This window comes from Coturnix japonica, chromosome 6 (genome assembly GCF_054131305.1).
Source record: "Coturnix japonica strain WE chromosome 6, WE-NBRP24, whole genome shotgun sequence".
Taxonomy (NCBI): Eukaryota; Metazoa; Chordata; class Aves; order Galliformes; family Phasianidae; genus Coturnix; species Coturnix japonica.
The window spans coordinates 18,150,944-18,167,042 of record NC_140668.1 but is presented as its reverse complement, the minus strand read 5'-3'; the positions used below and the strand labels follow the sequence as shown (position 1 = coordinate 18,167,042).

General features: G+C 38.2%; 1 protein-coding gene across 1 annotated transcript; it reads left to right on the top strand.

Annotated features, from left to right (window-relative positions):
• The first annotated feature begins 5,428 nt into the window (after nt 1-5,428).
• LOC146760428 (kinesin-like protein KIF20B) lies at nt 5,429-11,294 on the top strand. Its single transcript, XM_085551436.1, has 4 exons — nt 5,429-5,634; nt 6,854-7,049; nt 9,482-10,682; nt 11,123-11,294. The coding sequence occupies exons 1-4, from the start codon at nt 5,482-5,484 to the stop codon at nt 11,292-11,294; spliced, it is 1,722 nt and encodes a 573-aa protein (XP_085407562.1). The 5' UTR covers nt 5,429-5,481.
• The last annotated feature ends 4,805 nt before the right edge of the window (nt 11,295-16,099 follow it).

Here is a 16,099-nt window from a genome sequence, read left to right as displayed (position 1 = left end):
CGGCATTCAGGGTAAGTACTGCGGAAAGGAAAGGAGTGCTGAAAGCACATTCAGTGTGGTCACTATGTCTTACACCTATTACCCCACGAGCCTTAATAGTTTCTACAATAGAAGTGTATTACTGCAATTTAGCACAGTGATGTCTGGAAAATTCCCATTGCTTTTGATGTAAATGTATCTTGTTTTGCCATGAAAATCACCAAACACATCAAGAATGTCCTGGAAATGTTTCCTTTCTAAACATCCCTAAAATGGAGAAATGGTTTGAACACCAGTAGGGGTAGGATGGTAACAAATGAGCTAATAGAAACATTTAATTTCTTGTCATAGGCAAAACCCTTTTTCTCACGCAGCATCCTAGAGTTGTCCTCTCTGTTAGGTTTTTCCCTCTGTAGCTCATTGAATCTTCATTCTGCTCCATGGACTGAGCTGCTCTAATTGTAGCTCTTCCAGAGCAAAGACAAGAGATTCACGTCTCTTTTTTTTTATAGCTTTCTGGTAATTCTGAGTGGAGAATGTCTTAGAGAATACATCAGTAAGGAACGCAGCCATGTTCTGCAAATCCTGAGTTAAAACACCAGTACTGCTACTCACATATGTCACAAATGCCTTTTCTCCATATAAACCTCATACTAACCTATCTCTTACCTTCCAAAGCTGAATATTGGCATTACCAAACGGCTGAAAAACACTGAAATCCAGGAGGGAGAAGATTGTACTTTTGAATGCATTCCGTCCCATGAAAGCATTGATGAGTTCAACTGGACACTGACTGGAAGCAGAGTGGAAAGTGGTGGGCGATTTAAAGCTTCTAACGTGAGTCGGAAATATACTCTCATTATCAAAAGTGTGACTCCTACTGACGCTGGGGAAGTCGTTTTTTACTGCAAGTGGTCTAACCTCCAACGCCTCTCTGTCTGTGAAAGGTAATGAGATGGGAGAGATTCTGGGGTCTGATTCCTTCAACTGTCTTCTGATAAGATTGTCGTGAGAGCTAACTCATAATATGGTTAAAGTGAATAGCAACCTTCTACTTGAACCTCGAAGCACTGAGAATTTCTCTTAAAAATAAGTAAAAGGAGGAAACATTTTACACAAATGTGAGAACTACCCAAAGCACTGGGGTAGTGTTGGAAATGGGCATCTCACTACAGCTTGTTCCATTAACAGTAAATCAGGAATGATCTGTTGAGGGAACTGTGGGAGCAAATATCCTCTAAGTATAAGCTGAAGGGATGGCCTTCACATCATCTAGCTGTACAACAAATTCCTATCTAGAGCATGTGCATCTGAGAGCATCATCCGAGGCTCCCAGTGTGATGAGTGGAGAGAAGAAAGAGGCAGTTTTCAGACATGGTTCATCATCCTCAATTGGGTAGATTTAAGAGAGAATAAATGCTGCCTGGAATTCTATTGTCTGTACTTTGCAGATTACTGCTGGCTGTAGGATGGCGTCTGTTGCAAGTGCCTCTCTAACTTATCTCCAGCATGTAGATGCATGTATTTTGAGAGAGGCATCCTACCCTAAGTGTATGTTACTCAAAAAGCAATGTTTTCTTCCAGGAAAACCTACTGAGGTTTCAAAACAGCTGGAGGATAAGACAGCAGCAGCAGGGCAGGACATCAGCCTGAGCTGTGAGCTGTCAAAACCGGATTTGAACATCAGGTGGTACAAGGATGGCAAAGCAATCAGAAAAAGCCAGAAGTACGACTTGCAGCAGGAGGGAACTGGGGCCATTCTGATCATCCATGACTCTACTGCCAAGGACAGTGGGGAGTACCCCTGTGAGACAGAGGACTCCATAACAAAAGCCAGGGTCACTGTGCAAGGTGAGTTGAAAAGCACACTGGGGATGGCATGTAGAGAAGTCGAGGTAAATATCTGCAGCCTGTGGGTGATGTTTTTCTCTTCTGTTTCCTTGAGCAGGATCAATTCTTAGTTTTCAGAAAATATGATGGATTAAAATCTTTTCCTTAAAATAATCTGGAAACTGAATGATTCTCCAGTGTGATGTGGATCTGGGCAGCCTGGTCTGGTGGTTGGTGACCCCTTGGAGGGGGTTTGAAACTAAATGATCTTTGAGGTCCTTTTCTACTCAGGCCACTCTATGATTCTGTGATCATTCTATGATTCTATGATCTTGGGTGTTAGTGAGCCAAGAAAAGATGGCAATCTGAATTAGTCTATATTGAATATGTGTAATCCAAACTATATGCAGTTGATCAGATGAGATCCTAACAGCGCATGTATAATGGTATTGAACTTTCCAGATATCTACTGGAATGGAATTATCAAACCTATGTAAATGGGTGGACTCTGTGGTCTTCTTAGACTCTTTGCATCTCTATGTGATATTCTGAAATGAGGGCAAAGGAGATTCAGGACACCTCTGTATGCTTGGGACTTGTTGGGGTAACAAATCCCTTTGTCCTACACCCTCATCCTTTTTTTTTTCCTTCCAGAAAAACCTAATTACTTTATCAAGGAACTTTCAGATCTGAAAATTGAAGAAAGTAGAAGTGCACTTTTTACATGTCAGAGCGAGAACGCCGCATCCTTCGTCATATGGAGGAAAGGCATTGCTGAGCTCAGGCCTGGCAGGAAATACAAGAGGGCACAGAAAGGACGAGACCTGCAGCTGTGCATAAAAAATCTGGAGAAAAGTGACAGTGACGTGTACATCTGTGACATTGGTGATGCCCAGTCCAGAGCCAAGCTGGTTGTACAAGGTATGTGTGAGAGCCATATGACTGCGCATCCTGTTTCTCCACTACCAAGCCATTATCCTGGTAGAATTTGTACATTTATGGCAGGTCTTTGGGGCTGCAGCTGTCTGGCCTGAATAGCGGTTCACAAGCCATGCACAGAGCAAGCTGCATAGAAAGAACTACTGACTAGAGCAGTGCCATTGAGAACTTTATGTATCATTTAAAAACCAAAAATGCTGATGTACGGTGAGGCTGGTGACCCAGAAATCAGTGTGAACTTTCTATCTCTGACCTTTCTGAGTTAAAAATAGTCCTCCAGAGTTCTAGGCAAAAATTCCCTTATGCTGCATTCTGGGTAGTTGTCACGGTTTAAACAAAAATCTACCTGTGTCCATGACAGGGGGGCCACAGGCAAGCGAGGTGCTAGAAGGAGCTGAACCTCTGTCCCAGCTACTTCAGAAGCAGCCCAAACCCCCTCGTACATGGCTAAGATCTCCTTCTCAGTTGGAGTGTAGCACTCCTCAGACCTTTTATATGCTCGACTCCAAAGTCCCGGGGGTTGGCCTTGGGTTTCTCCTAAAGCTCTTTGCCACAAACTCCAAGTGGGACCTTTCTCTCCAGCAGCAGTGTAGAGGATGTTCTTTACATCCTGTCCTGTCCGTACTGGCCCCAAGGCCACAGCACGGGCTATCTCTTGTTTTCTCTGCTCAAAAGCCTGCTGCTGCTGAGGACCCATGAGAAATTATTCTTCTTCCGTGTTACCTGATAGAGGGGGCTCACTATGTGGCTGTAGTTTGGGACATGCATTCTCCAAAAGCCCACTACTCCCAGAAAAGATTGGGTCTCTGTCTTGTTGGTGGGAGGAGACATAGCAGTGATTTTTTCAATCACATCTGCTGGGATGTGTCGATGCCCATCTTGCCATTTTACACCTAAGAACTGGATTTCCTGGGCAGGCCCCTTCACCTTGCTGCGCTTAATGGCAAAACCAGCTTGCAAAAGAATTTGGATTATCTGTTTTCTTTTCTTGAAAATCTCTGCTGCTGTATGGCCCCACACGACAATATCATCAATATACTGCAAGTGTTCGGGAGCAGTAAAATTATTCATGCTTTATATGACGTTATGATGTGGAATACTGATAGCAAAATTACAAAATTATTAAACCATGACACCCTGGTATTTTTCTTTTTATTTTCTTAAATATTTTCCTTTTTTTTTTCTTAAATATTTTCCTTTTTACTATTTAAATGTTATGGGCACATCTTATAGAAACACAAGGCTGTTTACAAAGAAGTGCATGCTGTGTTGCTGTATGATGAGCAAGATACATCTATTCTTCATCTAGCAGGAATAGTTGCTGAGCCTTAAGAACAGTTTCAGAAAGCTTTGGGAATTTGGGCGTTTTCCTTGTTTCTGCAACACAAAATGAAAATTTACACTGTATACAAAGAAAAGGGGAGTCCGAACTTGTACGTTAAATTTGAAGGAGAACAATCTGGGGTAATATTAAAAAAAAAAAAAAAAAAAAAAAAAAAAAGGGAGCGTGGTCATCAAATACTATAAAATATATTAGCTGTTACTAGAATGCCACTTATCTTCCCTCCATACGAATCACTGTCATATTGTATGTGAATTTGTGAGGTGGATTTTGAAGCTGAAATTAAAAACTTCTTGTATGGCTGTCTTCATAGTGGCTATCCAGACTATCTGTAGAAATAACAGCTATTATGTAGTCAGCTATTCACCAGTTTTAACTGATTATAAATTACATTTCAGGGTGGAGAACATAGCATAGTGCCTGACACCTGTGTTGATCCTGAGGGCATTCTTGATTCTGTGCATTATGATGTCATGGATATTAAAGAGCAAGCTGAGGCAGCACATAGTTCCATTGTATCCCTGGAGGACCCGAAGGAAGATATTGGCTGGTTTGAAAAGCAGCTGGAGAAAACTAACTTTGAACTGATGGAGACCAAAGAAGAGCTAACAGAGAAAAATAGCAAACTACTTAAAACTGAAGAAGAGCTGATGCAGAAGAACAAAGGTGAGTTATGCGATGTGAAAGGCAGAAGACAGAAATAGTCATTAATCTAAAAGAGAAATAACCAGTTTGAGTAGGAATTAGAGGAGATGTTCTACCTTTGGAACCATAGCCTGTAGATAAGTGATAGTTTGTTCCTTGTGTATATTCAGGTTCAGCAATTCCACGGTTTTTGGTTATTTCTTTTCTTTTTTCCCCCTCTCCTTTAAACTGCAACTAGCAGCTTTACGCTTTCGTAAGTATGGGGTTAAATGTCTATATCTTGATTTTTACTTTTATATTGTAATCTCTACTCTTCTTTATGTCTTGTTGATGCAATGTTTTCGTTCCAAGAAATATAGAAAACTTTTGAATCACTCCAAATAAGTGAAGACCACATGCAAATTAATTAATCTGTTCAAAAGCTACCTAAACATTAGAATATCTGGAAAAATTGATTACTTAATAAACTATCTATTGGTTACTTATGTAATACAACCTTTTCTGTGTGTTACAGACTTTGAAATGCAGATGATTAAATTGGATGAGTCTGTTGAGCAACTTAAAGAAGCAACTGAGGTAACTTTATCAAGAAGATGTTGTGTAAAATTGTTTTAATACCAACTTGTGGTAGCTTGAAATGCTATTCCAGTAGGCTCCATTAATAGATTTCTTACCGAGCTTAGCTTAACTGAATTTGCCTTTAATGCATTGTGTAATTCAGCTACTTAACACTACATTAGAAACTGATGACTGAATTTTTTTTATTTTTTATTTCCAAGAAAATGAATGCACAAAATGAAAGGATTCGAGAGCTAATGGACATCGTGGTGCAGAAAGATGACATTATTACAGAGCTACAAGACTTAAAATCTCATTTAGAAGAAAAAGTAAAAGATTATGTGAGTTTTACACATCTCCGTATCCTTATACAAAAAAAGAAAAACACTAATTCTATGCTTGTAATCAACACATTTTTGGAAAACTGATTTTCTGTATGTAGCTGGTACTCGCTTGAAATTGTAAACAATTCAAATTTATCTGAAGGTAGTTGTTGTTAACACAAACAACAAAAATATCAGTGTGTTCCACTAACTCCTGCCTCACACTCCTACATCAGAGGAAGAGCAACAGTAAAAGTATGTTGAGTAGAGTTGGAAGTACGAGTATGAATGGTCAGGATATCTCCACGTTCTATGCAGTCCATAAAACTTTATCCTGACTAATGTACTGCGAGCTACTGAATATGTGAAGACTAGCTTGATTAAGTATGTGTGCATACCACTTCTGGTGGTTTTTGTTCATTTTTTGATGTTTGGTAGCCTGAAGTAGCTCTGAAAACATTTATAGTTAATTCTGTCACTCAGATCTCTAACCTTGTAAGCTTAGCAACTTGACCCTTCTAAATCTTTGACTGTCTGCATCACTGCAACTTAGTATTTCCATGGTATTAAAGCTGACTGTGATGAGTAGTCATGTCCTCACCTATTACTTCTTCCAAGAACAAGGCTCCAACTCTATCTGTGAGATTGTGTGGCCTGAACACTTCTGAGGCTTTTCTTTTCATAAGCTACTAAAGATGAATAATCAGTCCTTGGCAGTGCCAGCATGGCTTAACAATCGTCATCTTGTAAGTAAGGAAGCTTCGCTTGTGGTCAAGGACACAATCTAAAATATGCGTGACAGAGCTGACTAAGCTTTAAGGTTGGATTATATCTGTCACGATGAAAGTGATTTTAGCAGCTTAGCAGAAGTGTGATGTGATGAACTTGTATGAGAGCTGACCATTTGCTCTTTGACCATGTTTGTAATTTTGTTGACTTCTTGGAAACAGGAAATTCTTTGATAAACTGGTAAACTCTTGATTGTGTGCAAGTCTTTTACTTTGTAACCTGCTAGGCTCCTGCTTTCCCTTGTATACTCTACCGAGTATTGCACTTGTCATTATCTGAAGGTGTACTTGTTCTGTCTGCTATTGAGATTTGTAACTGATGTCTATAGAGTCACCGGGTAAATATTTTAGCTGTATGGCTTTGTGTAAATATTTGCCTACAGAAGATTACTGAGACTTAAGTGCTCCTTTTGTTAAGCTTCAATGTAACTGATCTTATATCAATACAGGAAAAGACTACCTACCATTTAACTGCCATTAAAGCAGAACCGGCAGAAGAGAACACTAATAAAGGAACTGAAAGCAGCCAATTTTCAGTGCTTTCAGTTAAAGCACTGAAACAAGAGAAAACTGAGTTGGAAGTGGGAAGAAAGCACAGTACTGACGAGGATAAGCCTACTGTGGAAGAGCCACCTCCAAAGAAAGGTACAGTTTCTTCCATCGTTGAACAGGGTGTCTTCCAAAACAATAAATTGCTTCCTATTCCGGATCGGAAGCAAAAGGCTGTGAAGCGCGTACCTTATGGTATAAGGAGAAAAGCCACTGTGTTAAACTGTAAATAGAAGTAACTGTTATGTAAATATCCCTTTTTCAGAAGGTCCTATGCTGTTCATTTTTGAATGCTTAAGAATAAAAGTTTTTTGCACTATTTTTTTCCTTTTTGCTGCTTTTTCCTCATCTGTTGATGCACTTGCAGATTTAGTAATAGTTTTAAAGCAGTTTCTGTAGGATTGTTTCAACTGCTGTTGCTGATTTTCTGAGTAGCATCAGCTGCTCAAGTGCTTTTTTTTGTTTGTTTGTTTTGTTTTACCTGAAGCAACTATCAAAATTGTTGACGACCTGCTAATTGCTCGCTCATGGGCAATATTTGAGCAAAATGGTTTGGATAAGCTCTGATGCATTTAACTTCACTTCTGGGCACAGCTGAGCATCAGTGTTCCTAGAATTACGGAAGGCATATACAATGTAGAAGGGAAAATCTAAAACTTAGCTGTATTCCCTTCCTTTCTTGTATTCCTCTTGCAAAATATGTGCAAGGGAGAAAGTCAAGGCCTTCTTTGGATGAGATGCTGTTCTTGGATGATTTGTCCCTGCTGCCTTTATTTGGCATAAATATTGAATCCTAATGTGACCACTGAATGGCATCACATATAAGCATCTTACCAGAGACTGAGGGAGGGATGTGGACTCCTCCATACTCCAAATAGTAATGGGTTTGTTCTAATCATATGACCAAAGCTCTCATTTAAAAATTAATGACAGCAATACTCCACATGGGAATTAAAATGGGTAGCTGATAGTCACAATGTCAGCATGAAGTTTTCTGTTAAGAAGTACTGAGTATTCAATCATGTTAAAATTTTCTTCTATTTGTGAGTATTAATAGCGTCCAATTTCAAAAAACTCTATATTCTTTAGCTATGTTAAATATACACAGTAGAACAATGAGCACAGGTATGTTGTGCTGGTTCTTTTGTAGAATTAGTTATATAAGTAGCACGAGCAAAAGTGTTTTAGGAGATGCTAGGTTATCTCAGCTTCAAGTTCAGGGTATTTACACCATTCTCTGAGCTTTTAGGTCTTGTTTCCTATGCTCTGTAATAATGCTTTTTCCCTACTTCCTGTGTAAGGAGCTTCTAGACTGAACATTACACATCTTCTCCCTAGTCTTATTTATCTTGCTTTAGTGCTTGCTTGTTGTTTTCAGCATAAAGTGTTCAGATTACTTATAAATCATATTCCCCTCACTAGTGTTGCTGGGTGAGCAGTCAAAACCCAAAACCTGGTTTGGGGTGGAATATGCCACTGCTGTTTCTTCAGTATGACTTTTAAATCAGTTGAGGGCTGTATATAAAACTCCTTAGATGAGTTAAGAGGCTGTTTCCATGCAGTACATGTGAATCTGTATGTAATGCAGGCTGCACATGGGCACTATAAAATTCTGCATTGTAGTAATAAAAGGACTGTACAAGAATCACCATTGAATATATTGTTGTGGTGACCCAATCCCTAGTAAGTCTTGACTTATATTTATTTTTTTTAATACTTAAAGTATGCATATTATGGAATGGACATAACTGGATTCTAAAGCAATGATGAAATACAGCAGAAGTTGCTTTTGATAGAAAGAAAATGCATGTGATTTTAGCTAATTGCTCACCTGTTAAAGAAAAAAACAGCCCCAAGCTAATGGAATATTTATGGAAACTTGAATCTGCAAATTTGTACAACTTTATGAGTGAACTTTATATGCAAAAGAGTAAGTGTGGACAGAAGTAGGAATCCTCATATTTTGTTTAGAGATCAACTGAATAAGAGAGACAGATATCAACTCTTAAGTGATCAACTTGTCCAGTTTTATCTTTCTTTTGAAAGTAAGAGGACTGTGAGTTTGAATGAAATTTCTTAGAGAACTGTTTATCTACCATTTAGATGTAGATGGAGTGATTCCTGGCTGCCTTATAGGGATTGCTGAAGCACGGAAGATAGAAAGAATATAGCTGTGAATTATCTATCTCGTTCCCATGTTTCTTAAATCTAATTAGATTTTCTACTGGTGTGGAGTGGAAGGTTTGAGTAGTGCCATGGTAAAAGTGTTCTTCCAGACTGAAAACCTTTTGCTGTTAATTCTGTATAGAAATCTGAGGCACCTGATTACGTGTTCAGAGGACTTTAATTCCTTCACTAGTATCAAATACTATGTGATGTGAGGGTATGGCTTGCATATTTGTGACAGTTTTTCACTTAGAAGTTGCTACTTGGTGTTGTGAACTGCTATGTAATAATGATTTTAATCAATCTGAGCTACATTCCTTTTCCCCTTTTTTTTTTGGTTTGTTTGTTTGTTTGTTTTACAGTAGTTGTAAATGAGAGAAAGAAAAAGAACACTGTAGAGCAAAGGACAATTGAACACATGAAACAAAAGTGCTCCGCGTACCGAAAGGAAGTACTAGCACTGAGGGAAAGAACTGAAATCTTGGAACGTCATTTAACTGTGCTTGAAGAACAATGCAGAAGAGAAAAAAATAAAAAAGAAGATTTCAGTAAGCAGGTAACAAGCCTGCGTATTGAGCTTTCTTTTTCTGAAGAAACAGCTGATGCCCTCTGTGAACAAATTCTGCAGGGTCAAGCTGACTATCGGGAAATTGCTTCTGAACTGGATGAACAGAAATCTATAAATATGACACTTGAAAACAAAAATGCCCAACTAACTAACAACATAGAAGTTGCCAAAGAATATATAATTGATAAAGTGTCACAAGTAAAAGAAATGCGGACCAAATTAGATGAATTATACAAATGTCACTTAGAGTTTCACGCCATCGGTACTGACTTTGTCAGTGTAAAGGATTCCTCAGACTCTGAAAAAGATGAGCCAGGGACATCTCAAATTAGTTCTGCATGCACTCAGTCACAGACTACTTCCATCTCAGATCTTGTGCAGGACCTCTCCTTTAACTATAGTCTTGAAAGGATTTGGGAAGTATGCAGAAGTATTGTTGATGTTTCCTCACAAAAAAGTCAGCACATCAAAGCACTGCTTCAAGACAATGAAAACCTAAAGGCGGGACTGAATAATGCTGAAAATCATAATCGTCAACTTGTAATGAAGCTATGTGAGATTACAACTCACACTAGTCAGGAAGATGATCTTGTGAATCAGTTACATGAGCAAATAGAAAAGAAAACTCAGGACTTTGAAGAAAAGACTGCAGAAGATCAGAGAGTGATTGCACAATTTCAGGAGGAAGTTGCCAACTGTGAGGTAAAAAGAGAGCTTGAATATCGCCTGGAGGCTTCCAAGACAATGGAAGACAATGTGTCAAAACTCAATGAATTACTTAAAGAAAAAGAATCTATTATTGTTAATCTGGAGACAGTTACAGCAACTCTGCAGGAGAAGTCTGCTAATGCAGACAAAAAGGTTGAAGAGTTAAGTAGCAAAGAAACAAATCTGATTCAAGAAGTTATGCAGCTGAAAAACAGCTTGGAGCAGATGAAACATTCTCTTCGGGAAAAGGAAAAGAGTGAAATGGAGAAAGTGCAACGTATAGAATCGTAAGTAACCACTGAGTTAACTTAGAGCCCTTTGAGAATGAACTAGAGTTAAAAATAGTTAATGGGAACATCCCTTCGACTTAATGCATCTGCATGCTTATCAATGGCCAAACTACTACTTTAGGATGCTTTGGTATGCTACTTGAGTTCCAAGGGAAAACAGGAGTGTGCAAGGAAATGAAGAATAATATGGGGATTTCTGGTGGTTTTGTTGTACATCCCTCAGAATAGCATCTGAATAATTTATTGCTTCAGCATCTGATTATGAGAAGCAAGCTGAAATTCAAAAGTAATTGTTTAAATCTTGTCACTGTTCTAGATAGATTTAAGAGTCTATTTACAAATAGAAACCAACAGGCAGGGCATGGATTAAGCTGTAATTGCTGTTTCCATGAGATGTGTAACAGTAATGTTCTTTGTGTCTTTATTTTTAACATAAGGCTAGAAAATATTCTTTCTGAGAGTTCTGCCCTTGTACTGAATCTGAAAAAAGATTTGCAGAGGAAAGAAGAAGAGTATGCAGATCTAAAAGACAAACATTCTGATGCCGAGAAACAAATTCAGCAAGTACAAAGCGAGGTTTGTAGTCAACTGAGATATTTTTTTCTGTAAGATTATGCTTGGCTTTCTGCTGTTAAAACTTCTCAAACTTTAACTATGAAGCTGGAAATTTCACACTAGTGTGGCTAGCAGCAAATCTTAGGTAAAGTTGCCATTGAAGCTCTAGAGGGGACCAGAAGTTAAAACATGGTTTCACATAGATAATGAACAGAGGAAAGTAAAGTTGGTTGGTAGTCTGGAATAAGGTTTGTGAAGAGAATAGCTAATCTGCCTCTGGAGGGGACTTGTTATTATCTCTACGTTACTGGTGACTTGCCATTGGTATCCGTGGTAACTCCAAAGCCTAAAACCTAAGTCTTGTGAAAAAACGCTGATAACTGGGAAGAAGAATGCTATTTACTTGAAGAGAAATAGACTAATTTCCAGAGGCTCTTTAATATAAGCATGTATATTTTTTTTCTTCAATTTCAGCTTCAGTGATGTTAATAGTTAAAATTTAATTATTAAACAAGTAGATATCTTAAAACCCATTTTGCAGGATCTTAGTCTGAAAGTTTATTGGGTGTGCTTGGGGTGGAAAATTGAAGCTTAAAAATGAATTCATGTCTTCCTTGGTAACCTTGCACTTGCTGTCGTTTTCCTACTCAGCACTTGTTTGTGAATTCCTCTTTATTTAACAAAGAAGTATTTGGCCAGGTTGGATTACAGAAGTCTTTTAATGAACCGTGAGCTGTGCTTACATTACAGGTGTCCACGATGCGTTCTGTGGAGGAATCCCTCAGGAACAAGATGGAAGAACTTGAAAGGATTAATAACCAGTTTAAGGATGAGCTGGATTATAAAGACTATTCTATCCAACAACTTAAACAGGTATTTTTCTTGCTCTTAATTTTTATTAAATGAATGATGCAGGTTTTCCAAGCAACAGGAAAAAGGTCAAAAAAAAAAAAAAAAAATTGGAGCAAAATGAAAGTGGCCAACTGAAATTAGTGGTAGACCATGAAAGATATTCAAATAATTAGTCACTACAGAGCACTGGCAGATTGCTTTAAATACAATAATCTGCATAGTAAATACATATGTAATACATGCATGTAACGATATGTTAATTGAAATGTCTTACCATAAACTCTTTTTATCAGCTTGAGTCCTTATTTATGCTATATGAAAAACTTATTAATTCTAGGCTGTCTTAAAGATTCTGCTTGTTTCTACTGTGTATGCTTTTCTTTCATCATGAAATACAGGAGCTGGAGGAAAAGGACCATAATCTTCAAAAGTGGCGTGAGGAGAGAGATCAGTTAGTAGAAGCTTTGGAAGAACAGCTCAAAACTTTGGCTTCTAATGTCATACAAAAAGAGACAGAAATAGCAGAACTGAGACAATCTGCCTTAAAGGATTCAAGCAAGGTCAGCTCTCCTTTCCTCCTACCTGATTAGCTACCCATAAATTCTGTAAGACTCCTGTACCTGCTCTTTGTATTCTGGGTGTGGTTCTGTTCTTGAACACTGTCGTATTGACATCATGTGCAACTAACCAAAAAAAGCACCAGCTTTTATTTTTGTTCTTCAGAAACAGAATTTCTGTTAATTACTAAAATTTCAATTTTTTCAGTAGTTCAGATAAGCAGATGTCAGTTTGATGCTTATGATCCTACAGTCAGACTGGACATCTGTAGCTTTTTCTGATAATTCACAGCATTTCCGGATCCCAAGCTAGACTCAATACTCAGACAGTAGTTCTGTCTCAGGTTTCTTACTTTCTTTGCTTTCTCTGAGGTAGTATCTACAATGGCATGAAAAGACAGAAGGGGATGTGGAGAGAGATTAAGGGAAGCATCAAAAAGCAGAGGGGGGATGATCTCTGGAAGTTGCATTTCTTATTTCAACATCCAGCTTTTAATCAGGATAGCCAATCTAAGCCATAGCGTAGAATTTCAGAAGCTAAACAGAAGACTAAATGAGTTGTGCTCTTTTGAGAATGTTTGGATTCACTTTCTCTGAGAAGAAAGATGTTCTCATAGCAAAACTTCCCCTACAACTGCCGACTTTCTCACAGTACCGAGGATTTGGGAACAAATAAAAGCTCGGGTTATTGTATCTTAAGAGAGATGAAGGCTGAAGCACATAAGTAAAATAGAAGAATCAAAATATATTGTATTACAACTTCCCAGGCAATTCTGTGACTACTGCACTTGTAACAGTGACCGTACAAATCCGTGAAATGTTACTGTTCTTGAATAGTTAAGTGTTCTAGCCTGCACTTCTAAAACTGATGCTACTAAGTAATTGCAATACTGCTTGTGTGTGTTAATTCCTTTTGCCAATCCCACAACTCAGCAGTTTTTACTGTTTATTAGGATAATGCAACTGTGATAGAAGAGTTAAGAAAAGAACTGGCTGACAAAGATGACTTTATAAAGGAATTAAAACAACGCATTAACCACAGTAGCCCTCAGTGTTTGCCAGAAATACCTTTACTTGAAGAAAGACAAAGTAGAAGGAATGACTCTGTAAATGAAAAGGTATGATTATATTTATAGAAAGTCAGTACTTAACATCTTGTTAACCCCTTTTTGTTCTTCTGTTTTCCTAGGAGATACTGGAGCTGGAATCATTTTTCTTAGCATATAGTCCTTTAACTACATATTCAGTGATGAGTACTTGTTGGTTCTTTTTGTCTTCCACTCAAACATGAGCTCTCATCTTCTCAAAACTATTTTATTTACTAGAACACCATCTCTCTGTGTACATTATGGAACTTTTCCATGCAGTTTTCCATGTATTCGTATGTGGATGCTGAAGATTAGGCAGAGGTTTAGCCTTTGGTGTTCTAACATAGCAGCTGTGAGCATGCAGAGTATGGGGGGAATGGATGACAAAACGACCAGCGTTACAGATTTTGTCCCTAAATAATGTCTCGCTTTCTCTCTTTTGGAGGCAGAATACTGCCTGAGACTGTTAGTGAGATCCAGTAGGGTGTATCTGAAGATCACACAATGAATAGATGTTACTACCTTCCCACACTTGTGCTGTGTTTCAGCTTACGTGTTCATGTGGCGTCTGAGCTTGAGGTTTTACACTGTAACTTTAGAAAACTCGAGATATTTTGGAGGTCTAATGCATGGCCTAATCTTTACTCCTTTTAAATATTTACAGCCTAGGAAACAACAAAGCAAAACTAAAACTGGAGAAAGTATTCCATTAAGATGCAAAGCTGAAGACAATTATTTGTCACGTCGATGTACTAGGAGCCTCACTTCATTAAATGAATCTGAGGTTAGTATGAAACTTCAGATCTGAAAATGTTGTGATTGTATTGCTTTTGATAAGGAATGAGTAGGAAAAGATCTCATGTTCTCTAAACAATTCCCAAGTTTTAATTTATTTATCCCTTTCAAGGTGATCAGATCACCTGTTTTTATAGCCTTTGATAGGAATAAAAGCTGTTGAAACAATTGTGTGATGAATTTTTGTCAGGTGCTGTTGAAAACTCTCCTCATGTTAATGCTTATGAAGTGGCTCATGATTAGATAAGTTACTTGGAAAAAATTCATGGAGCCACTGAAACGGGCACAGCAAATTGAACTTATTTTCTTCCTCTGCAGGATTTCTGGATATTGTTTTGTTAGCAGATGATGTTAATCATTCCTATATAAGTTTTTAATTGCTAACTTTCATAAAATAGCAGTTACATATATTTTAAAAACAAAGTATTTATTAACCAGCTTAATTCTTGGAAATACAGTGGGTGGTGATACTCCATTCAGATTCTTAGCAGAGCCTGATAAAGTGGCTCTGACTACTTTTTGTCTTTCTACAATCTTTGGTAACTTTTTGAGAGGAAGAAGACTCCCCTCAGGGGGTTGGAACAGTGTAAGTAGTAAAAGCTGCTAGTCTGTGTTTGGGACACTGGAGTTTGCTAGTTACTAGCAGCAGTAGAAGCAGCCATCTACCATTTTCTGATGCCCCCTGCAGCCTGTCTTCCATGTGTTCAACCAGCATCTGAACTCATTTTTGATATGCTAGCTGAATTCCTGCCATAGAGAAGGAGGAGTCCAGGTGATCTCAGTTCTGACTTTGTTGTTCCTGTTGAGAAAAACAGGATTGGGTGGATTGTGGACAGTAAGTGCTGCTGGGGAAATGCATACTGACATTTCCCTGTCACTTAGCTGTGCATTTGCTGCCATTTGACCATGAGCAGGTACATGATAGCCTTCAGCTTAAGTACGGTGTCATTGCTTGAATGTCTGTATTCTCTCCAGGGAAAAGATAGCAATGGAGTTCTTTAATGACTTGTACTGGGCTTGCACCTTGCCAGCTGGACCTTACTTATGTAAATAACATCTCTAGTGTAGAAGAGGAAGGGCAAATTCCCTAAGATTAAGCTGGAAGTTAATCGAACACTTGAATCAAATGCTCCTGTTCCTGCCCAGTTCTGATGCAGCAGAGTTGAGATGAAGAAAATCGTGTCAGTTCTACCACCATTCTCTATTAAAAAAAAAGTGTAGTTGTCTGTGCCCTTGAGAAAAAATGACTTGTAAAGTATCAGGCTCAGTTTAACATGGAGAACTTTTTTTGTGATCATAGATTGGAAATAATTTTAAATGTAACAAGTTCTAGGAAAGAAGGGTAAAACTCTGCTGTAACTGAAATAGACTCCTTCTGTTACAAGTGTTCTTACAGCAGGAAAATCGAATGCTTACATATCCTTTTCCAGATGCTTTATAGCTTTTTAATCTCATGGCTACCTTAACACTTGCACTTAAAATTCTTCTGTGCTATCAGGAGCATTTGGAAACTGTCCTCGACTCTTCTGGAGTGTCCGCAGAAAATGGCAAAACTAGTCGGTTCCCA